Source organism: Diadema antillarum, unplaced genomic scaffold, assembly GCF_040938485.1.
Source record: "Diadema antillarum isolate AM-2024a unplaced genomic scaffold, OU_Dant_1.0 seq00000321_RagTag, whole genome shotgun sequence".
Lineage (NCBI taxonomy): Eukaryota > Metazoa > Echinodermata > Echinoidea > Diadematoida > Diadematidae > Diadema > Diadema antillarum.
The window spans coordinates 36,473-62,839 of NW_027271340.1; the positions used below are offsets into that span (position 1 = coordinate 36,473).

The 26,367-nt window shown below is 37.0% G+C and overlaps 1 protein-coding gene across 1 annotated transcript in view; it reads right to left on the reverse strand.

The window, feature by feature from the left end:
* Positions 1–20,572: 20,572 nt before the first annotated feature.
* Positions 20,573–26,367, reverse strand: part of LOC139730572 (syndecan-4-like) — a 56,983-nt gene continuing 51,188 nt past the window's right edge. The window contains exons 2-5 of the mRNA XM_071641424.1: positions 25,915–26,092; positions 22,712–22,758; positions 22,117–22,312; positions 20,573–21,661 (exon numbers count right to left, since the gene is read on the reverse strand). Coding sequence (XP_071497525.1) covers positions 21,495–21,661; positions 22,117–22,312; positions 22,712–22,758; positions 25,915–26,092 — 588 coding nt within the window. The 3' untranslated portion in view covers positions 20,573–21,494. The remainder of the gene's footprint in view (positions 21,662–22,116; positions 22,313–22,711; positions 22,759–25,914; positions 26,093–26,367) is intronic.

Below are 26,367 nucleotides of genomic sequence, written 5' to 3' on the forward strand. Positions count from 1 at the left end.
GTGTCTTCAATTCACTGAGTGGATTTGGTTAGATAATGAGTACAGATCACTGTAGCTAGTATAATATTTTGTTCTGTTAAACTCAGAAAAAAAAAAGTTTGGTTGTAAGAGAATGCTTGCTATCCTGACTTCTTGAACATTTGACATGTTACAATGTTATTTGCTTCATCTTTGAAAGAAAAATTGACTAGTGAAAACCATGTTTTATAAGCTACTTTATCTTTTATTTACAATTTATTGAATCTTGTGCAGGCTCTTTTGTGATGCCCCTGAAAGTAGGAAATGTAAATTGTCAAGCATCATCATCTGACTGTGATCATAGCTGTATTATCTCTTTTTTCCAGTCTGAAATTGCCAAATATTGTGTTGTTGTTTGTAAGATGCAGTGTTGTATATGGCTAATGCAATCTGTGGTGCAGTTAAGTGGTGTTCGCCCAAGACTACAAATAACTTTGATTCTTAAAGGTCAAATGCGAAGACCAAAAAGAAGAATTCTTGTTGTATTCCCTTGGAGAAATAGCAGTAGATGTACAAGTATTGTTAAGTTGACCTTTTATTTTGTTTGTGACTGGTCACTGGAGAAAATATCCTCTCAGTAAAGTTAAATGTAGCATGTATTAAAGTGATTGCCCTTTGTGGTGTATACAGGATGCCTTTGCTGTAAATGTGAAATATTTTGCGGGGTAGAAATTTTTGAAAAATTTTAGAAATGACTGAACTATTGTGGAAATAACAATGCATGATTATTTTGGAGTTTAAGATTTTTTCAAAAATATTTTCAATCATGGACCAGCAGGATTTGCTGCAATCAGTCCAGCATGAAAAAGAAATTGCGCACAAGTTTGCACTTTTACAGTACTTGTTATTCTTCAATCTTAATTTTTTTTTTTCTGGCATTTTTTTTGGGGGGGATATATTTTCTTGTTGTCTGAGTGATTGTAGGTACCAAATTCATGGTGTATTAGTTCTCAATGTGTTACTGAGCCATGGTGTGATAGAGTATTTTTATACTTGAACAATAGAGCTATTGCAATATTTATGAAGCATCTGTATATTACTATATCTTAATAGCAGTTTACATCTACCATGATTATGCCACTGATAGATAGATCTCTATATCTTCAGAGGTGTTCTTTCCCTTTTAGCCTTATTTACCCAGTCTCGTCTTTTGTTGTTACGTTGAACTGGATCTGAACTTTTTTTCTTAGCAGGAAAATGATATTCTATTTTTCAACATTATTGTTGGATGACACATTCATTAAAGTAGAAGCATTGAACTTGAAGATTGCAGGGGCCTGGAAGAGAGGAAGGCTAATTAGATACAAGTTGTGTAAGACAATTTATCATCATGTATAAGGTAGCATAATATTAAGTCCAATCGTGATCACTTTGTTTGTTTTTTCTAAATTGTGAAGCAGTGCTCTGGAAGTGGTGTGCACTCAAAGGGAATAAACAGATTTTCCTTGAAGATTTCAGCTCTTGTTATTAAACCAGTAAATGGTTTAATTTTTATGTGACACATGTGACTCTGATTGTGAAACATGCCTAGTCATTTAAAAGAGGGCTACTTTCACAAGACTTGTGGAACATTTCTGTCATGCACATAGCTTGAGCCACCTTCTCATCTTCTGTTTGTCCTGTATAGAAAGTGGCAGCTCATTGAAGAATAAACGACCACCCGAGAGTTGAACGAAAAGATTCAAATGACCTGTATAAGAATTTGAGAAGTAGTATTATCCTTGGAGTGATTAAAGGATTTGTTCAAGGCTTCCGTCACCAGTCATACTGTGTCTCATCTGTTACCTTGCTCGTGGATATAGATGTTTGTGCAAACTCTTACAATATTCGAACGCCAGTGGTTTGAAGAGTGTTATTGTAAGCAAAAAGCAAACATAACAAACCAAATCACTTTCAGAAGTGTGTTGCAGGTACGGTATTTGAATGATGAGCTTTCAATATTTTTTTCTAAATTTTGCCCCCCCCGGCAATGCTTTTATACCTTCATAATGCAAGTGTAGTAGTAGAAGTAGTAGTGGTAGCTGCAGCAGTAGTGGAAGTAGTAGTAATAGAAGTAGTGGTAGTAGCAGTAGGAGTAGCAGTAGCAGTAGAAGTAGTAGTAATGGTAGTGGTAGTAGCAGTAGTAGTAGTAACCCAACAGGCAACCCAACCAACCAATTTCCCCATGCAACCACTGCAGCCGTGGCTGCCTGTCTTGCATCAGACTCGTCAGTCACCTATGAACCCACAGCAGACGTGGACTACACCCTCCATAAATCTTTGTTTGTAAAGCCAAGCCACACACATTTAGTAGTACTCAAAATAAGCATAGAAATGTGGGAACTGTTCTATACTTGCAAGGTTCCTATCAAGGTTCAGATTATTTAGATCAATTTGATCATGGCAACTCCCTCTATTCACAGATATACCTTTCTGTTGCCAAAATTTATAATGCTATTCAATGTGAAAGAAAGCATGACAGCTGAAATACAACAATTTGGTTTAAACAAGTTGCACTGAAGTAAGAAGGCATTTATTTTTGCAAAGTTTTAGGTTTATTTTAATTTATGATGCAAGACTTGTACTCACTGTGAAAGTGATGAAGGGATTAAGCCCTTTGTGAAAGCTTTCTTTTATGGAAGAAAGTCATTGAACTCATATTGTTAGAATGTTTTCAACAGAATCCAGGATTATGGAATCTGCTGTACATAAATCAAGTGTCATATTTACAACCTTCCTTTGACTTGTATGTCAGAGCAGAAGAAATGCCTAGATGTCTCCCTACCAATGATGAGGGAAGCGTTCTGTCTGGGATCTCAGGTTCAAACGTCTCCTGTCTGCCTGAATTTTAGTGAGCATCATAACTGGAAAGAAACTTTGAGGAAACTTGTTAAAAGGATTTACTGTAGTAGGCTTGTCAAATCATCAAATTTCTGATTGTTGCAAATTTTAGCATGGTTTAAAGGTTATCGATTACAAAGATAATCAAGGAAAATGTCACTAATCAATAATGACAATGTCACGTCATTTGCCTATTTCATGAAAGGTTTTATGAACAGAGTGCTGCAGAGAAATACATGTAGATGTGTTGTTTCATGCAAAATTTTGCCATACTGTAGTCAATGGTTTTTAGTGGTTATGTCTCCTGAAGTTGATTGCTTGTGTTTTCATGAGCGTGGTGTAGTTGACATCCGGTCAAATTCATAGAAGGTATAAATCCAGTAGGGCAAGAATGCTGTTATACACGTTTTTTAATAATATTTGGTATTGGTTTAAATTATACTATAGTATTTAGCTCTTTAGTTGCAGCAAAGGCTGAAGGGCAAGGGCTCAAAAATGAACGTTTGGAATCTTGCTGGTATAGAAACACAGGTGTGAGAACTTGTCAGACCTTTTGTGCCAATGTTCTTGAATCATTTGTCTCATACTGCAGTAGAGGCCTTGTTTTGGTGGGGATGTCCCATCTCTACAAGGACATTCAGATATAGATTACCATAGTTCACAAACACAAATGATGTTCTGGATTTACCAAGATTTGCCAAAGCACATCTACAATCTGTTGAGCTCATTTTTTCTTCATGATTAAACATTAGAGAGATTTGTGCTATATCGGTACTGGGAGTTGCATGCTTCGTTCAAGTATGAATAATACTGGCATGCTGGCTTATTGTGGTGTGAAAGCAAGGATATACACTGTAGGTAATAATTCATACTACATCTGTTACAGTTATTACTTCCTGTATGCATACTCGCCCTTTGTGATAGGAAAACAAAGAATGAATCACAAAGTGGCATCATGCCTCTCAAAAGAGATATGTTTGGGACTTATATAGTCAAAGCTTATAGTGAGGCAATGTTCCTTTTAACACACATTTTACACATAGGCACAGCAACAATTTAATATTATACAGCGGACGGACTTAATATTATCCTCCAAGACCCTGTCTGAAATGGGAATTCAGAAGTCAGATGTTAAACAATAAGAAGAAGCTTTGATCAGTTTATATTAAAGCAACACATAACGGTGAGAACAAGTGCATATTATATGGGAAAAAAAGAGTGTCGTTTGATTTGAAGTGATCTACCATACCTACGTTTGACAGATTCATTCTGTACATGTGCAATTTACACAAATCTTACACAGACATGGTGTGTCGTTCATACAGCAAGCCCTACCCACATACACACACACACACAAACACACACTAAATATTAGTACAATATCTAATGCTCTGAATGGGAGCCATGCTGCTTGCAGTGCGATACCTTTTTATATTGAAAATAGAATATGGTTTTATATGCTACATGGCTCTTTTATTTCAAGCACAATTCTTTTCCACATTTTCATCCCCCATGTATTTGGCATTGTCCTATAAGTCTTTTACTTCCTCAACTTGACTTATCAGTGGCTGATCAAACAAGAAACCATTCATCAGAAAGCAAAGGTAGTTAACTCCACCAATCTCATTGATGCTATTTCAGTGTCCTACTTATTCAGAATATCATCAATGCTAATGTGATAATATATTATACGGCACAGCTGATATGAGATCCACTAAATTCTGTGAAAATGCCAGTATGTTAGAATGCCATCCAGTATTGTTGTAGGGATTGAGAACTTTGATAGTTTTCCAGTCATCAGTGCAGTATGATTATAAAAACTGAATGTGTTACCGGTACAGATGCCTTTACCTGACTGATATTGAAAACAAAACTCATACTCATAGGGTGATTTCAAGTTAGATGTTACCTCCCAAACTGCTACATTAAACCAAGTTCCAACACCAACAGTCAGATAAATGCAAGCAATAGGGCCTACCTATCATGTCCATCCATCTATGACACTGGGCTGTAGTTTTGTTTTACACCATCATGAAGTCCATGGGATCGTACTGGAATTGCATAATAAAAAAAAAGTGTTGCATTTGGTCCAAGTCAAGAAGATGCAGCCATAAATGCTTTGTGTAAGATAAATGATGGGTAAGGACTCAAATGGTAGGCCCTTCGTGCGTATGACCATCTCCAAAATACAATCTTAATTCTGCACAGATTTTTGTGGTAAGCATAAGTTATGAATAAACTCAACTGATGTGAGTGGGGATGAAGTTCATCTATGGACATGAATGTGAGACTTGTATGTACAGCAAAGTTCACACCAACACTATTAAGCTACCATATTCAATAATTCCTATGGACTGTAGTATTATCAAGTGGGGAAAGAGCACATAAATTCTCAACAGGATTGTGGAGCTTGGTTCATCAGACAACATTCAACAGTAGCTATGGGAACTATACTAGGATGTCAAAGGGTGCGTTCGAGCGCTCTCCTTAAGTGAACTGTACCGTACCGAAACCGTGCCAGAGGAAAACTCGGAACGCTCCTAAAGTGTACTGAACTGAGCTGAGCCAAAAGTAGATCACTTCCTGATGTGCTCCAAAAGGGTACCAAAAGCATACCAAAAGTTCATATGTGAAGAATGCGCACATACAAAAGTTCACGTGTGAAGAATACGCATAAGACATATAGACGTCATAATGTAATGAGTTCATTCTCTTTGTTCGGGACATCTGGAAGTGCACAAGGTGAATGACCCTTTTGCTACAAAATGCATGACCTCTAAAAATTACTCATGAGGTGCGCTTTCTCACCAGAGCGCTCAAACATTCCAAATATATAGCACAGCATGGTACAGTTCACTCTGGTTCGCGTTGCTTTGGTTCGCTTTTGAGCACTCGAACGAACACAAAGTGTTGAGGCCAACCTACAATATGGGCACTGATCGATATGAAGTTCAATATTATTGCTGATGCTAGTGTTGAGATAGCACTAACACCAGCACTAGCACTGAATTTGAAATTACCCAGTTTCACTCTTTAAGCTGTCTGTAGGTTGCACTTTAAATGCAATTCCTCACTATGTTCAAGTTGGCTGTACCGGTAACAGACGGAGTAAAAGTCAAACAAAATGATATACATTTTTATCAAATTAGGACATAAAGTGAGCATGCTATGGAAATCTTTTTTTCCATATGTTGTCACAAATCAGTAATACAAGTAGCAACCAAAGCCCTGGTTTGAACACAAAGTATCATGAAATTATATTTTGACTGATATTTTGTATAATATTTCTGAACCGGCCTCTAGCAGTCTGTGTGTCTAATTCATAAAGTCAACTTAAATATAATTAGGAATTGCTCTTTACATTTGCACTAGTCATGTGATACAGAAAGCTGCCTAATATACTGCCAAGATTTGGTGGAAACTTGAAAAATTGACAAGAAAGACTTTTATTTTTTTTTTCAGTGTTGTTGGAAGGTCGTATTCATGCTGCAAGATTATTTTAGTATATAACTGTAACTGAAATATGAAAAGCCTTGCTCAACACTGCAGTTACTAAAAATACTGTAACTGAAATAAATGAGCATTACTAGTCCTAGTACTAGTACTAGTATATCTTTCCTTTGTTTGTAAAAGAATGAAATGCACTACTGTATTTCTTTATTATAATTTTCCCAAACTACACTGGAAAAAGAGAAAGAAAGGAATTGGCTAACTTCTTTTAAACTTCTGTGATAGTATTGAAGACCTTTGTCTTGCCTAGTACTGGAAGTTGAGGTGGGACCAAGGATCCAAACAGAGTCTGTCTCTTGTCTAACCACTGTCTGTCTGTCTGTCTGTCATCTGTCACAAACATTGAGATCCTCAAGTCTATTGTGACAAATAATTTTTAAACTGTTACTCCAATTGTGACTAGACTTGGTTCATAGATGCACATCAAGAGTATATCTTCATGTTATAGTGCTATTGAAGATTTTATAGAAAGATCACTATACAGGTAGGTCACATCATGTTATGTGACAGAGTTTGAACCATGATTTGACCATTTCCATAACCCTTCAATGCATTACAGCCAAGTGTCGGTCAGAGGTGCATTGTATGGAGTCATGCACTGACAGCATGTCAATATCAAAGATGATGCTTTACCTTGTCTCTCTGCATCGTGACTCTGCCGGTGCCTGAAGTAATATTCTAATGAATCAAATTTTGTATGAAAACTCACATTACACCCTATGCCCCCAAAAGAGCCAAAAAGAGCCCAAAAGGCTTTGTTTAAGGGTTGTCTGTACATTTGCCAATAAAGGGGTGCATTCCAGATCCTGTTAACACAACTCTCACAGATTTTCTAGATATTTGGCTCAGGTAGACCTACATGTGTATGCTACATACAATGTAGATGCATGATTCTAGACATTGTTCAAACCCCCCCCCCCCCCCCCCCCCCCCCGCCAGTTAAAATGTCAAGTAAATATGAACAAAATTGTTTTCCAGCCCTATCTTATCAAAGCTAGGTTTGTCTATAGTGGTGATATGAATTTGTAGGACATCCTGTATATAGGTAAAACCTACCTACCTAGTAGAAAGAACCTGTTAATTCATAAAGTCAACTTAAATATAATTAGGAATTGCTCTTTACATTTGCACTAGTCATGTGATACAGAAAGCTGCCTAATATACTGCCAAGATTTGGTGGAAACTTGAAAAATTGACAAGAAAGACTTTTATTTTTTTTTTCAGTGTTGTTGGAAGGTCGTATTCATGCTGCAAGATTATTTTAGTATATAACTGTAACTGAAATATGAAAAGCCTTGCTCAACACTGCAGTTACTAAAAATACTGTAACTGAAATAAATGAGCATTACTAGTCCTAGTACTAGTACTAGTATATCTTTCCTTTGTTTGTAAAAGAATGAAATGCACTACTGTATTTCTTTATTATAATTTTCCCAAACTACACTGGAAAAAGAGAAAGAAAGGAATTGGCTAACTTCTTTTAAACTTCTGTGATAGTATTGAAGACCTTTGTCTTGCCTAGTACTGGAAGTTGAGGTGGGACCAAGGATCCAAACAGAGTCTGTCTCTTGTCTAACCACTGTCTGTCTGTCTGTCTGTCATCTGTCACAAACATTGAGATCCTCAAGTCTATTGTGACAAATAATTTTTAAACTGTTACTCCAATTGTGACTAGACTTGGTTCATAGATGCACATCAAGAGTATATCTTCATGTTATAGTGCTATTGAAGATTTTATAGAAAGATCACTATACAGGTAGGTCACATCATGTTATGTGACAGAGTTTGAACCATGATTTGACCATTTCCATAACCCTTCAATGCATTACAGCCAAGTGTCGGTCAGAGGTGCATTGTATGGAGTCATGCACTGACAGCATGTCAATATCAAAGATGATGCTTTACCTTGTCTCTCTGCATCGTGACTCTGCCGGTGCCTGAAGTAATATTCTAATGAATCAAATTTTGTATGAAAACTCACATTACACCCTATGCCCCCAAAAGAGCCAAAAAGAGCCCAAAAGGCTTTGTTTAAGGGTTGTCTGTACATTTGCCAATAAAGGGGTGCATTCCAGATCCTGTTAACACAACTCTCACAGATTTTCTAGATATTTGGCTCAGGTAGACCTACATGTGTATGCTACATACAATGTAGATGCATGATTCTAGACATTGTTCAAACCCCCCCGCCAGTTAAAATGTCAAGTAAATATGAACAAAATTGTTTTCCAGCCCTATCTTATCAAAGCTAGGTTTGTCTATAGTGGTGATATGAATTTGTAGGACATCCTGTATATAGGTAAAACCTACCTACCTAGTAGAAAGAACCTGTTATCTTGAAGTCAACTTCAAAGGTAACTGCATGAACTTGCTAAAATTTCTTTTTCAACCATACCTTTAGCTAGGGAAGTACAATGGCAAAGTGATTTGTTATGATGTACGCGGTATACAAGTAAGCAGGGGAATATTTCCTTTGTACAAAGATAATGTGCAAGGATCGTTTGTGAAGGACCACACTTTTGGGAGAATATAGTGATTGAGATTGTGGAGGAGATCTATCCAAATCAACTTCACATTGTGGTTAAATGGACTGAGAGTACTGGTTGAGGGGAGGATTCAGATTTATAACATTCCTAAGTGAGATAATGAGAAACCTCTTACGAAATATGAAAGAGCATGTAATTTTAAGAAGGATTCAACGTTTATTTGTTGAAAATTGGTTTTCAAATGGCCGAGATATCAAAACAAGTGATAATAATAAAAGGCGACAGGCCACAACTTTTATTAGGATCTCTTTGTTTCACCTGTTTTTGGATATCTCAGTCATTTCAAAACCGATTTCATCAAATAAATTTTTGATTCCCCTTAGAATTGCATGCTCTTTGACATCTCATAGAGTGGCTTCTGAATATTTGCAAAACATTAAAAGCTAAATCCTCACCTCAACCAGAACTGGACAGTCCCTTTAATGCTCTACTAGTTGCTCCATTCATCCATTTTGTATTTGGAATTTGCGATTGTCCTAGTTGGTAAGACACAATCTAACAAAAGCCTTAATTGTTTTATAGGAATGCAATTTTCTGATCTTTAGGGGTTTTTTGTATGTCGACAAAAATCAGCTGTTATTGTGATTGTATTTGCACATTGTCTGGCATTTGTCATCCATCATTAGTCATTTGTAAATTTGTAGAGTTTTTCATGTCATCCTCTTTATTATTGTCACCAGGCATAATCATCAGGCGTAACATCAAACATGTTCTTGTAACCTAAAATAGCATAGTAGTATATTATCTCTCTTATACACCCAAGGTTAGGAATCTATGGTTTGTGACAGTAGCAACTGTGGCCTAATGTGGGCTCTGTAAGGAGGTATCATGTTTGTTAACATCCTCACATTAGAATGTTATTTTGATGCACAGGTCTGAGTGCATCGCAGGAGCAATTGCATGCAAAAGGTACTGTAATTACAAACTTGTTAGGCTAGATTCTATGATTACCACTTGCACACTATTCCTATACTAATGCACACAAAGGCACATACCAGTACATCATCTGTTCTATGGAACGGTGGACAGATTTTTGCCAGAATTTCATTGCATGTTTTGAATGTATTTCCAATGATTACCGACGCTTGGCAGATTTACTGGATACCTTACATTTCCTTTTGGCTTGTCATAGATGCAACCATGCATCAGTAACTACTGGATGGACATGCAGAACATTTACTGGATATAATAATTGCAAGCCATCTCTTGCTAAATATGTGAATGCATTGCTAAGTGTGTGAACTCCTGCTACATAAAGGGGAATTCCAGATGATTTTCATAATTTCACATCATGTATTACAGTGCATAAATCAACAGTTACATGGTACAATAGATTTGTGGAATTGATTGTGGTCCCTGAGTGGAGAAGCCAATACTCTGAAAACCCCAAAACGAATTACACTGAACAAGGATGATCCTTTCCATTAATGAGATATTAATGAAAATGTGTTTTCATATAATGACGTCATAGTGACGTCACGGTCCATTGATCACAATGATTTTAGAAAATCTGTCGTCTTTGTGACGAGCCTCAAATATTTCAGAAATGTAGCAATGTAATTCAATACAATATTCCTACCTCTTGCTCAAGTTAACCTGTGTAGAATCTAGCTATGCATGCTTTCTTCTTTTGTTCTGCTTCCTTGAGCCCCCACTACTAAATTCTTATGGTGAGGCTAGTATGTCATCACTATTGTTCATAGTGATGTAATAAATGTTGAAAACATTTTTATTCCTTGCCCAAATCATACATTCTAAAATTCTGTAGGCCTACCCAATATGACCAATTTACAGATATTCAAATATAAAAATCTGAAAATCATTCACAGTTCCCATTTACATTGTTATTACTGGATACAGAGCTGCAACCATCTCTTGCTACATGTGCAATCTCTTGCCAAGTGCTCAAACTATTTTGCTACATATGTGTGATAGCATGTTTACAGTGGCTGTTGCCAGTGATCGCAGTGATCTTTATTTGATATCAAATATGTGGCTAGTGAAAATTGATGCATGGGTCTCGACCAATAAAATTGCAGAATTTTGTTTGTTCTTTCTGTAAATTTTAATATAACTTTGTAGCAGGGATCCTGCTCTGGAAAGGGGAATAGTGAGTTATTCCTGTGGTAGGTGTGGAACCAATGAGCTCCACAATCGCGAATTTAACCACTCACAAAATTGTTGGGAAATCCAAATTTCTGAAAAATTCAACTCACTAAATATTTGGCATATACCGTGGTAGAGGGAAGTGTGTGTCACATCTTCAGGTATAAGGCCTAGAAGATACAATATGCAAATGTATGTTGACTAGTGTTGACTTATGATACTCTGGTCATCACTTGTGGCAAAAAAAATATTAATTAATTAATGAATAGATAAATAAAATAAAATCCATCTAAATATTTGCCATATGTTTTATAATTTTTGGCAAATTTTTTTTTCACATTACTGCGATCCACGAAAATACAAAAGGAAACGAAAGAAACTTGCAATTCAAGATTCTGTCTACCAATGACATCATCTGTCAAAAAACTGCTACTATACATATTGATTAACAAAGGTAAAAGAGTGCACCTTCCCTAAACTGAGCAAACTAGCTTGCATGTTAGTTTGTCTTAAATGATCAAACAGAAGCTGTTGCAAGCACGTTGAAAAGTAATCGTACAGTATGCACTTCTTTGTCCCAACAGTCAATCAAAATAGTCCTTGACAAACGATCGTGGTCTCTATCAAAATAATTTACCAATATCCAGCAGGCAGTATAATGGCAGCAATCAAGCTATTGACTCTATTCTCTGGTAGTAGGTGTCTGGCAGAATAATGGGAAAGGTAACTTCTCCCCCAAATTTGACAGTAGAAACTGAAAAGGCCTGGCCCTTACATGACTACTCACATGTGGTATATATCACCAAATCTCTGAGTACCCGGGTACCTTGAATATTTCTCTCAAATTAAATGTCCTTGACCAAAGGAAAACTAGAAATATCACTGAAGGTGATTAATACCCCCGCCCCGTGACAACAGTCTTACCCAAGGAATGATCTTTCCTTGATCTTCTGCCATTTAAATGCCGTTACCATGGCAACGCAGCTTCCGACACGTCCGAAAAATATGTCTTGCACATCTTCCCACCAAGACTATTGTGTGTGCCACATTTCATAAGCTTTTGTCAAAAACTGAGGAAGTAGTTCAATCCACAAGATCTTTCCTTGATCTTCCGCCATTAATATGCCGTTACCATAGCAACGCAGCTTCCGACACATCCAAAAAAATATGTCTTGCACATCTTCCCACCAAGACCAATGTGTGTGCCACATTTCATGAGCTTCAGTCGAATACAGAGGAAGTAGTTCAATCCGCAAGATCTTTCCTTGATCTTCTGCCATTTATATGCCGTTACCATGGCAACGCAGCTTCCGACACATCCGAAAAATATGTCTTCCACATCTTCCCACCAAGATCAAGGTGTGTGCCACATTTCATAAGCTTTGGTCAAAAAACTGAGGAAGTAGTTAAATCCGCAAGATCTTTCCTTGATCTTCTGCCATTAATATGCCGTTACCATGGCAACGTACTTTCGGGTACTGTCAAAAAATGCGTCTTGCACATCTACAACCAAAGGCACACATCTGTACCAAGTTTCATGGAAATTGGGGAAAAACTGAGGAAGTAGTTTGCAACACAAAATTTTCCATCATTTTGGCTCATAATATGTGAGCTGTTACCATGGCAACATACTTTTTGTCACTGTCAAGAAATGTGTCATGCTGACCTATATCCTAAGACAAACATTCAATATGAATTCCATGAGAATTGGAAGAATTTACACTGATGAAGCAGTTTTGCCATGAAGCATTTTGCCCTATATTTTACCAATAACATGCCGTTACCATGGCAACGCACTTTTTGCCACTGCGGAAATATGTGTCTTGCACATTAACATATTCAGATGAACATCTGTACCTAATTTCATAAAAATTTATCAAAAACTGTGGGAGGAGTTCGCGACGCAAGATTTGTACCCATTTTTGCCCATAATATGCCATTACCATGGCAACGTACTTTTGGGTACTGTCAAAAAATATGTCTTGCACATCTACAACCCAAGGCACACATCTGTGCCAAGTTTTATGGGAATCGGTTGAAAACTGAGGAAGTAGTTCGCGACGCAAGATTTGCAACGGACCGACCGCCCGACCGCCTGCCCGACCGACCGCCCGACCGCCCGACCACCCGACCGTCTGCTGATTCCTATATACCCCCTTCAAACTTCGTTTGGCGGGGGTATAATAATGTATTCAAGGTGCTGTGTCCCAGTCACTGCATTGTCATTAGTACAGTCTTACATGATGTATTTCACATACCTGTGCTGAGCAAGTGCAAAAGATAACTGACTTGTTCCCTCTCCATAATTTGGATGTTCTGCAAAATATACATCAGTAATTCAGGCTCACCTCTTTGCCTCCACAATGACAGTTAAAACAGTCCTGGATCCAAGATTTGCTGGATTTCTGCCAACTTTCACCTTGCACAACAATTGAGCATTCAAGCATCAATGCAACTAGCCATTTGGTGGAGTTGTCACATTGCATGCACAGGTTTTTCCTGGGCTTAAGGACTAAGTCAACCATGAATTATGAATAATTCATGATTTGTATGGAAAGCCATATCAAGACTAGCATCTGCAATTCTATGTAATACAACTTAGCCTGAGCATCTTATAGTGATGACTTTACACACTGACCATATCAGTCTTAACAAATCAAAACACAGCAAACAAAAAATATGAGTGTTTCCAGACTTTCATGGACAGGTGACTGAGAGATCATACTTTGTATTGAAGTTATTTTTTGAAAGTGATATTTGTATCTACTTATTTGTGCCTTCCTTGACATTTCTCTTGTGATGAATGGTTGATTTTTATTTTCTGACAGTTATCTCTTTCTGTATTTTTTGTGCTATTATTCCAACTACAAGAACATGTATTTTTGTTGTCTAAATCCCTTAACTGAGGAAAAAACAAAACAAAGCAAAACAAAATACAAAAAGATTCGTCAACTGAAAAAAAAAAATATTTTGAGAGCATGAACTCCACCTGAGGGAAAATATGAGGCAAATTAGCCCATACTGTAAAACAGAATATTTTCGCGGCATGAAATTTTCATGAATTGTAGCCGAAGGCTTTTTTTTGCGGCATGAAATTTTCATGAGTTGCCTCTAACATTCAATGCGTATAGTGCAGACAAGAACTTTCATGTGTATTTGAATTTCGCGAATCTTGGCTCTCGCAAAATTCGCGAAATTAAAATGCATGCAAACATTCCTCATTTTACACAAGTCTTGAAGCATTATGTAATCAATAGTACACAATATACAGTATGATATTTGATGGATTGGAACTTGTAGGACATTTTTGCATGTGGCTAAATTTGTATCAAGAATCATACTGATAGAGTGAGACAAAAAAACTATCACTAGAATACTGAAAAGCAAGATATTTTTGTGACATGAAAGTTTTTGCAAATTAGAGCCATTATGCTGCATAATGTGGATTTTGTAATTTCTAGACTGTACACATACAACTGTACATTCATATATTTGCAAAAATGTACAGACACGAGTAACAGCCACATCGGGACTTTATGCTGGACCCTATTGTTTGTAGTTAACAGTGATGAATGGTGGTTTAATTGCTTAAAAAGGTGGTAAAATTTGATGTACAAGGTAGTACACCTCCCTCCTCTCTCTCTGTCCAACCCCTGAGGCAACGGCTGCACTGATCTTTTTAGACTCACTGCAGCCTCATCGTACAATTGTGACCGTGCATCATAGAAAGAACAAAAAGTCGCACACATTGATTTTGTGTTAGAACTGAAAATAGGTGAAACAGGTCAACCTAGCCAATCTTGAGATTTTCATATTTTCTGAAAGAGCAAGTCTTCTTCAACAATATACTTAAGAATCATAAAACGAACAGGAAATTGTGTTCTTAGCAGTTTTGGTAGAATAGTGTGATGAGCTGTGTCTTAAAGAGTCCTTTTTCATTCTTAAAAACCCTGTCCATACTCTCCAACTTAAACTCTAATGACTTTAGAAAGGATAATGCTACAGCTTTGAAAGTTGGCATTGATCATCTAAAGAATGTGTTGATAAAGCATGCTTAATTTCAGCTTAATCTGATAATCTCTTTGTTGTTGTTGCTACGGTGGTTTATATCATGTTTTTTCTTCCATTCATCGCACAGCTACCACGGTTTGGTAAAGATTAAGCGCTTGAATAGACTGTACTTCAAAGCCTCTTTTCTCGGTCCATACTTTACAGAGTGTGTGCATTCATTCCAATGTTAGGATAGGTTAGGAGAGTCCTTTTGAATTGAGTTATAGGCCTACATCATTTTAAAGCTTAAAGTCTGCTCTTTCAGAATCTGTTCTTAACTGAAAATCCATGTCTGGCGACTTTTTGTTCGTTTTGTGATGCAGGGTCACAATTGTGCTGTAAAGTGTTCATACCCACAGAAATAAGAATTCATTCATAACAATTAAAAAAAAAGAAAGAAAACGTACAGGGGTATGAATACTTAATAGCACAACTGTATGTAATCCAGAGCTGTGGCAAAACTGCCAACTCTCACGCATTGAGTGCGAGACTCACACAATTCAACCAGTTTTGACTGTCTCACTCTGATAAACGAAATCTCACGCTAAACCCCCAAAATGGAATGTACATGACTACAAAAATAAGTATTCAAATTCATGAAATTCTTCCGTCGAGATGTTTTCATTGCAACTGATTGACAAATTGCCCTATTGAATTAATTCAGTGCTTATATACGTCGATATAGGGCAATTTGTCAATCAGTTGCAACAAAAAATAAATATATCTCTAAATTCTCTGATATTCCGAATATCGATATGCCCAAGCCCAAAATTTCGAGATTTTCCCGCGCGGGTGTAAAGCTTAACCAATAATAATCGTTTTCGGTTCGCGCGCAAAGATTGTATTACGATTGGTTTCTACCTATACCACGTGAGCGTAGCTTGTACTTTTGGCAAATTACAGTACATGTCTGGCTATGACATGTGCTTTACATCGCTTTACATACACTGACTGTGTATGTAGTACGTACATACTTACATACGTACGGCCGCACAGCAGGCCGCCAGGCACTAGCCAGGAGGTAGCTCCACTCCCGATCCCTGGCCCACCCTCGCAGTGTCTCACGCCAAACTCTCACTCAGGGTTGGCAGCCCTGGGTGTGGTTACCTTCTACTAAAGGACTGGCCGTCATTTTAGAGACATTCAACATAAAACTACGATGGGTATAATGGAGGGTAAACCATGATTACATACAAAAGAGATGCTTTCATAAATTTCTAGAGTTCTTGTAGATTTGCAGAAGTGGAATTTATTAGTAGTTTAAAATTACAGACTGTATGCTTGCTGTGATTGTCATGACTCCATCATTGTTGACATTCAGAATGACAAAGAAAAACAGAAACGATACAGCTGTAAATATGAAGAATTCACTATTGCTGCAGGAGTATCCATCACTGACTCATTTCTAGACTCTCCTCCATAAAAATATCACCTGTGATCAAACTTTAATCTCTAGCGGGATTTCTACATGGTTAGTTACAGTTAAATATTTCAGACAACCTTGGGAAAAAAGTCTTGGCAATCCCTACCTCATCAAACTTGGCACCATCTATTATTCCAATTGCCTAAGTTTGTTGTTGCTAGAATATTGAGTGGTTTCTAACCTAAGACAGATACCAGCAGCTGAGAAAGATGAAGTGAGAAGTGACTGAATGAACTTGTATTCATTTTCTTGGAACATGTAAGAGGAAATCTTAAATTAAATTTGATACAGTATGTCACTGTGTGTTTGTAACAGAAGACAAGAAATAAATCAAACCTCACAACTGCACATATATGAAAAAATGCTGGTGAATTTATTATATCAGATGGCAGACTTTTTGAACAGGGATGAAAACTCAAGTGGTGAAGTAACACACAACTGTGCACAAACAATTTCTGGACAAAGCACTGAAAGAACACCATGGCATCAGCAAACTGCTAGGGGAAAAAAAAATCTACACCTTTGCAAGAAATTTCAGTGAAATATTTGGAAGATACAATTTAACTGATAATCTCTCTCTCTCTCTCTCTCAGTAAATAATTTCTAGACTTGAAAGTAAGAGTGCTTCGATAATAATCGTTTCCATATGGCTCATACCTCGGGTACACACAGAGAAGTATGCATTTTACTCTTTACTCTTTGATGTTTGTTTTTTTTTTTTCTCTCTCTTTAAATTGGCAACTTGGGTCCAAAATGAATTGCCAATATCCATATATCCTTGGCAAAGGGTATAATGTGACAGAGTTATTGCTTATCTTTTCCTTGAAGTGATTGGGCATCACCTTTGCACAATTTCATGTGATGCCAATGGTTTCTGAAAAAAAACACAACAACACAAGAATGGGGTGTAGTATGAAGGTATTAGTGAACCACATGAAAAGATAAACCCAATATCTTATAACATTAAAAAGAAAAAGTGGTGCATGAATGGCACTGTTACATATATAACATCTACCACATACTGACAAAACAGGTACATGTACATGGGAAATAAGGACGTTTTGATGTTGACTGTACTGTATCTATTCTCTCAACCACAGCCCCTGACAAAGACTACCTGAAAGTGTGGCTTTAAGCAAACGACCTACACTTGAGTGACTTTTAGAATGATTTACAATACGATGAAATTAGCAACACATACTCAGCACTGACTGAAAATTGTGTGTTGGCAGCAGGTATCAAACTGTAGTTATATTCTTGATAAGCCCATGGCGGTTGCATGCCATACTGACATTTCACTTTGTATGAACAAGAAGCAAATTTAGCCTTCTTTCTTTTTTAGTGCAGGTGCTTCCATCCAAATATTAAGCAGGTTGTTTTTGGCAGTGGTGGAGAAATGTCTCCTGCAGTAATCAAGGCATAGTGATGGTTCACTGTATGCTGAGAATCTGTGGTGAGAACAAACACATTACATTACATGTTTACCTCTACATACTGAAAATAATGCCTTCAGCACCACTGCAAGTTACATAGACATGGAAAGAAAAAAAAAATGGGGAGGAAACAAGTGCATAGTTCAATCTTTCATACAAAGTTTAAAATAAAAAATCACATTAAAACATGACAGGAATACTACTGAATCTGCAGAACATGATAATGATTTCAGCTATCTCAGTTCACACTTGTGTATGCTCTTGACAACTAGTGTCTACAGTGTATTCATACTGTAGCAGTGATAGTGGAGGTTTGGGTCTATTCTCTTTCCCTCTATTCCACATTTGTCACTATCTAGACACACAGTCTTGACTAGATTTACTCATCAAAGCTGACATTATGCAAATGAGTATAGAAACACTGAACTTTGCTGTCATGCATATTGCTGTAACGAATCAGTGCAATAGACCAATGACTGATATCAGTGTGATACTACATGAAACAAAATTGGCAGGGCTTGTACTTAAAAATGACTTATCATATACATTCTCCTCTAAAGTTGTTATAGAAAAACTGAATATTTTCACTGAAAGCAAGCATGTAAGCCTATGTACAGTCTCGCACCCATAGATATGGAACTCTGAATTCTAGACCTTCTCTGACGACCAACCATTAATATTTGCTCTATTTTCACCTCTGCCAAAGAATCAGTAAGCTTACACTACAGTTTGTATGTACATGACTATAAGCAGATATTAAGCCTTTACGAAACCTGTGTACATGACACATAAAAAGTAACTTTCCTCCAATTGATCAATATAAGAAACACTCTCTTCCTTCTCCACAAGCTTATATCACATCACATACACTACACAATAACTTAAATACAAGACAAGGGTGCTGAATTCCCAAAGAGTTTCTCTAAAAATATTTTCGTTGTGCATATATATATATTTTTCTTTTTATCCCAATTAACTTACAATTCAACCACACATTTTCTTTCTTTCTTTCTTTCTTTCTTTCTGAAGCTCAATGTGACTTCCTAGGTGACACAATCATTCAGAATGTGATTTATACTTCACTCCGCATCTCCTGCAGTACACCTCACAGAGAAGTTTCTATTTGCTTCATCACAGAGGGATTGGAATATCACGTGCACTCATCTGATTCATCAATTTTGCCTAAAAAGAATGACAATGACAGTGTTCTGACTTGAGCATGTCAGTGTGAAAGTGACCTTGTCAATGGTCGCACAACACGCCTTCCTTTCCAAATATTTTTAGGAATAGTTTGACAAAAGCTTGCGAATTAAGAGCAATATTGAGTTCCAGTACAAACACACATGTTTACACCAAGAGTATGACAAACCAATGCTACTGAAGATACCTTGGAATTGTCAGATACCTCAAAACCTCAATATACTAACAAACATATTCATTCTGTAAGAAATACAGGATTTTCATCTCATACAAACATCCTACACTAGTCATGATATCAAAGAACAATTTTCTTTTTCTTCAAAGTAATAAATGGACAAGCACTTAAATTTTATCGCAAACACTATCTAGTTTGATACCTACACATCAACTTTCTGCCAAAGGTTCCAACCAAAATGATGCCTCGAAGCAAAATCCATGTATCCCTCTAACCCACAAAATCATTAGGGTCCTCCACTGCATGGCTTGTTGACATTGTTCTTGATTTTGGACTGAAATGTAAAATCAGTTCTCCTTGATAAGGAAAAAGAATCCATATTCATAAGTGGGTGAAAGTGTAAGATGCACTAACACGGAGAAACAAATTGCTATGAGCTCCAATCCATACCTACATGCTATGGTCCTTCCCTGTAATGGAAAAGTGGACATTGATGGCATGTAGTTTACAACTATCCCTTGCCTCTCGTTGCTCACTAGCTATCCATGACATTTGCCACATTTCACCTCTGTAAAGGAAGCACTCACAAGTCTTGTCATTCAACCTTGCTTGTTGTTTACTGTACATGGCACAGTAACAGACCAAGCTGACTCTCAGAAAACTTGTCTACTTCAACATAGGGCCTCAGTGCTTGAACTTCTGTCTACAATATTTTACATATCTTACAAACAATACTATTTTGTTTTCTTTTGTTTTGTTTGGAGGCACATTTTGTGGTCATTGTATGAAAGAATGAGATTTGGGATGGAGTTCTCTGGCCAAAGTAGGTTGCTTTTTCTTTCTCTTAAAAGTACATATTGGGATGGGGTGATGGGGATACTAAGTACAGTGCCAAGGTTAATCTGATGAAAGAGGATGGCATATTATTTTGTTGCTGTATCACACTCCTCCCATGCTCTTCCATGAGCTATGAAGCTGAAGAAGAGTATAAATATTAAAGGCTTTTTTTTAAAAATTTCATTCCCTAGCAAGGAATAGTAGTCATCAAATAATCCACAAAGCTTAACTTATCCTAAACTCCACAAGACAAACTACTGTCGTCAAACAATCCTCGTGTTTACATGTTGAGGATGAAAATGAAATGTTAACATATATAAAGTAATATCGCAAAATGTGTACAGATATGCTAGAAAGTGCAAAATGTCTAAAAGAAATATACTTAGAAAATCATTACACACTGATGAATCCTACCTTTTTATTTGTTCCACTGAGAAAAAAAAATAAACATTTTATTCCAGATAAAACTTTTGCTTGAATAAAAGATACTTCCTTTCTCAAACCATCAAAATAAATTATAAATCAATATCAATTCATTTCATGATGTGCTTTGTAATATGCAAGAAAAATAGTTCACTTTACATTTTTCTCAGGTGGATGAGTTAACCCCGAAATGCTTTGATCTGTAAATCAATTTTGATTAACACATTCTGACATTTCTTGCATTGTTTAGAAGACAATACAATAAAATGTGCCCCTGAGAGGTAGTAAGATGGCAACAAATAAAATAGCTTCACCCTCCAACAGCCAACCAAGGAATAATAGCAAACAAAATAACAACATAATATCAGACCCAGAGGTATTAATATCTCTCACTGTTTGCGGAGAGGTTTCACTGCCAATGAAAAAAAGCAGTGCATTCTTTTCCCCATATATACTACTGTCTTCCTGATTGTCTTCACAGAGACATCCTACACTTTATCAAGCATCAGCTTCCAGAAATAAATATACATGTACATATATCCTCAACTTCATGCAAGACCCCATTTTTCGATGCTCCAAATAACATTTCTAACTTGTATAACTTAGGGAGGTCTGATCTGCAAACAATCCTGAATGCACTCTTACTTGTTCCCCTATGTTTCTGCTTTGTTTGAAAATAAACAAATGAATGCATCAATAAATAGATCATGAACAATAAATCTTCCATTTGTGTATTTTTCAACATGCTTGTGACCTTATGTATTTTATACCTCCCTTAAAGTCATGTAATCCTTATTTGATATTACAAGCAAATAATAAAAAGATATAAATGGAGTCATTCCCACTGGATCTACAAATGAATTCCCCTTGACAAGAAGACAAAAGATAAGAAGCCAAAGAGGGGCTGGTTGTTAAAGGTGCTAAATAAAAAGAGGCTGAAGGGAAGCACTCCTCTAAGCATAGAATTCCTTAGTGTCCTTCCAGTAGGCAGTTGGGTCCTTGGCTTTGTGAGGCTCATCCAGGGAGTAGCTGCCCTCATCTTTCTTCTTGATGCGGTAGATGACGAAGAGGAATAGAAGGACAACAGTCAGGAGAATCAGAACCACTGCTCCAACCATGCCTGGAGGAAGATGAAAACAGGAATCAAAGGTAACTTGGGTGTCAGCATCAACATGAATCGTGGCAGTGTCTTTGTGTCTTCACATCTCTCTCTGTCTCTATCTATCTCTCCTTTATGGTAATGTGAATGTGATGAACTTCCTAGAAAAATTATTCTCCCATGCACTTTTGTATTAAAGCAGAAAACAGAATAACATGCTGGTTCTCCTTGGTATTTTCACACAAACCACTGACAATATTCAAGGTTGACATGTGTTGATATAGTGTAAAAGATGTATGCATCAAATTCAGATGAATTATAAAGCTTATGAATTCAATTTTGTCAAACATACATAAAAAAACCAGCTTTGCTAACGTGTCAACATCTAGGGTATATTCCTATCAAAAACAAATCAATCAATGCAAACTCTCATAACTTGCCCACACCACAACATAAGGCTCCATAGCAATGATTACCTGCTAAGATGGCTGGGTTCCCAAACACCAATTCCATGAAATTCTTGGGCTCCTGGTCAGGTTTGTCAGGATCTTCAAGGGCACCATTTATGTTTGCTGGATTAGCTGGGTCGTATACAGGATTCACATTATTTGACAGGTTGTCATCTGGCTGGGCATTCCTGTCACCAGGAATCACATTGGAGTATGTGACATCCTGCATGAAGAACAAGGAGTTTTGATGCTGCACATAGTAAGGTCATTCAATGACAAAGTGTCTTCACAATACTGTGGAAGAATATGATGAGAGCGAATCCTGGGTTCATGGGGTGGAAAGACATGAAGAAGAAGAGAGGAAGGAGGAGAGTAGGCAGCATTCTGCTCATGTGTAATTTAAATCACATCTTATCTTTTACTTACTAATTATCAATACAAATTATACAAGCTTCTAAAGTATTTGTGTTCATATGAGTGCTGAGCCTTCCCTACTTTAACATGGCACTCACTTTTTAAGAAAGTTTGAACTTGTTTGCAAAATTTCTTATCTTAATTTCAAGAAACACAAGACAATATGTTTCAGAGTCTTCTCTCATTGGAAATATCACATCATACTTACCGATGAAATTGTTGTAAGCAGAACAGCTGGGTTGTTAATCTCATTGTCTGAGTGAAGAAAATAATAAAGGCAATTGTTAGAATATTTCACCAAATATTGTATACACAGCTTGGCCAACATTTCCATATGAAAATTAAGGAGATTCCAATGAGCAATCAGGAAGATATTTGTGTATACATGCATCTCAATCAGCCAAAGAGCACCCAAATCAGGGGAACTTTAGGACTCTGTTGCTAAGGACATGAAGAAAAAATGTCCATTTTCAGGAAGCATCCTGCAGAATCAGGGAGTCTTGGCAATGCTGTGTAACATCAGACACACTGTTGTAGGTCAATTTAACTCTTTATGCGCCACGGTGTAAACCCTCTCTGTGCCGCATTATTCTGAGACGGCAACGTAAGCATGCTTTTTGAAAACTTTCTGTGTTTTTGATGTGAGTTTCTTCCATTCTTTGTTTTTCTACAAACTTATGTAACCTTTTATAGATTCTTGTTATGCTGGTCATGTAATGAGCAAAGTTGTAGAGAAAATGCCAAGCTTTGATTTGATGTAAATTTTATATAAACAAAGCTGTGGTTATTTTTCTTTCAAATGACCAGTAGCTTTGTTTAATATTGACCAGACATGACTTTTGTACAAAACACAAAACAGTGACAGAAACTTAGAATTTACTCACAATTCCAATAGGTAACATCGCTTGATTTTCAATCACCACATATTGCAAGCTACACGTGACAGGAATGGATCGCGAGTGACACTTTCATTGTACTGTGGAATTTTGTGATTTATCATGCAGTTTGGGCTGGTTTGTGATTTGAGCAGAATATACAAACTTGGCACACCATCCACTGAGTTGGGCATGCAAATGCGACACATTAAGAGTTAAGCTTCAGCCCTGTGCTACTAATTAATGAATGAGCAGTATTCCTATCTTTGTGACTGATTAGTATACATAGAGCCCCTCAGCAAAATCATTTTTGCTAAGTTACACAACTGTGCAAGTTTTAAATTCGGGCAAATATTCCAGGAACTTATTATCTCTCTCACATTCAGACTTTGTGCGATATTTCTCTCTCTTCAAAAGTCATACTGACCACACCACAACACAAAAGAGATGTCATTTACGCATGTGCCATTGGGTCTTTTTTTAAAGCATATGAATTATGTACAATATACAAAAAGGTCATCATTTACAATATATATGAGTGAAAATTGCACTGCTTGTCCAGTTTGTTTGGGTTTTTTTTTCATTGATCCACAAAAGTGACATGTTCTAATGTCTGGTAAACTTCATGCACAACAAGTATCAAACAAAAAGTAAATCCCCATGACTGCCTTGAATTTCTTCAAATTGCTTTTTTTTAAAAATTTCTACTGGATTAGAACTATTCAAATCCCACTGATCTCTCATGTTTCAATCCATTTGGTACATTTTACAGACCATAAACAAGCAAAAAAAAAAAAAAAAAAGGAGAGACAGAAAACTTAATACCCTGTTGTGCAAATGTTTAAGGGAAGAAAATCTAAATAAAAATAAATAAAATTCCTTCCACATACCTGCAAATAAAGATTTGAAATGTGTAATGAATGACATTGTTTGGTATGAAATGCCAGTGGTCATATCAAACTGACATTTATATCAATGTTTCAAATGAAGAGTGATATTCTCTGATTAATCATCAATAAAGACAAATTCAAAGTCGCACTGTATCTTTTTATCATGATTTGCCTGACCAAAAAACATCAACCCAGTAACTTTTATTCATAGTTCCAATCCACTAACAAGACCTATTGATTGATTACATCCCATAGTACAAACAAAGAACAACATTTTCTTCTTTGCACATAAAACAGAATGCACAACAGCAGGCATGCACTGGCCTCGTGCCTGTTAATGCTGCTTTCTGGGAGTGGTCATAGAGGGGATGCAGCTTTATTCATTTCACAGATTTAAACTGACCAGTCAAGATATTTATTTTAATACAAGAAGACCACAAGGTTGGTTGAGTAGATATAACAAAGTAGATCCAGGGATCACTTGCTGTATAACATGCTAGACCTGTACCAGCAAACCTGGTTACTGAAAGCACCTCTTGAGGTTCAAGAGTCTTTTGACTATTCAGATCTAGTCAGCTCGAACAGACAAGAGTTGTGTGGGGGTGTCTGATCTTGTGAGCATGTGTTATTCCATTATGAATACCTGGCACAATCGGATTTCTTGGAAAAGAAGTAACAGTACAACCTGTAGCTGTGAGATTCTCTCTAATCCCAGGAGATCCTAGATGGAGAACAAAACTTTGGGGGATTTGGGGGCATTTTGAGGCTATCAGGCTCCAGCTTGCAAGATCTTTTTTAATACCCTTACACAATTGAAAAAGAGGTTTTGAATTGTAAATCATCCTCTTTCCCCCAAAGATTTAGAAAATTAACCCCTGATTAGAATCTGTAGCTGGACACTTGAAAGACTTGAGAGGACTTTGGGAGATAAGAATGACTAAATGCAGCACCATCACTGGTTACAAAATGACTATCAGTAGTACATTATACACATCACCTACCAAAATTGACATACCTCATCAGAAGCTGCAAGAAACTAGGACAACTTCTTTAGCGCCTCCCCTGTAACATTCTCCAATCTTTCCAGACTTTGCAGGCCTCGAATTACCCGGGAGGCAAAAGGCAATTTACCGCAATGCCCTATCTACTTGCCGCAATGCCTCTCTCAAAATTACCATGCTTACTGCAACTTTTCCTTGCTGCCCTTAAAAAATTTTGAGAGAGAGTGCCCCTAAAACCAAAAATTGCCTGTCCCTGAAACTGGCGAAATTCGAGGCCTGCTTTGTAAGCGAGCCAACAGGTTGCTAACATCCTTCATAAATACAATGAGTCAGTGACTACAAAAGTGCACATTTATTTGTGTGTGTGTGTGTGTGTGTGTGTGTGTGTGTGTGTATGTGATTAGTTTAATTGAAAAAACAAAAACAAAACCGTACCCAAAGTACTCTAAGTTTCATTCCAGTAGGATGAAGATCTATCCTCATTTGTAAACTGAAAATTTAAGAGCATATTAAAGTTCTTATTGAAATCTCACATACTGAATATTTGCACACAACCTCTGCCATTGACTTTGTACACATTCATCCTACCAATTGAAAACCTTGCATCATTCCCATAACTATTGCAGTGACTATCATGAAACTTACTGCCGGCTGTGGCACCAGAGCCCATTTCTTCTGGTCCGTTGAGATCTTCATCATCTGTTGTCAAGCCAGCATTGTTTGGTTCTGTCCCACTTCCTTCCTCCGCTGGCATGTCCTGATTACCCAGGACAGCAGCTGGCATGGAATCAGGGCTACTGTCGATGTCGATGGTGCCATCACCCTGTGGAGTTTCAAGTAAAAGAACAAGAAACAATCACTTCAAATAAGATGACGCTATAATAATGCTTTGTTGTTAATGTAATACTCTACTGTAGACACAAGCTTTCCTTCCTTTCTGACACACAGGTACCAGTAACTTGTTAACATTCACATTTGGCAATTTTACCATAATTTTGGCCAAAACACTTCCACTGCTACTCAATAATGTCTAAAAATGATAACCAAAAATCCACTGGAATAATTCGCAAGATTTAATTTTCTTACCAGAACATCTAT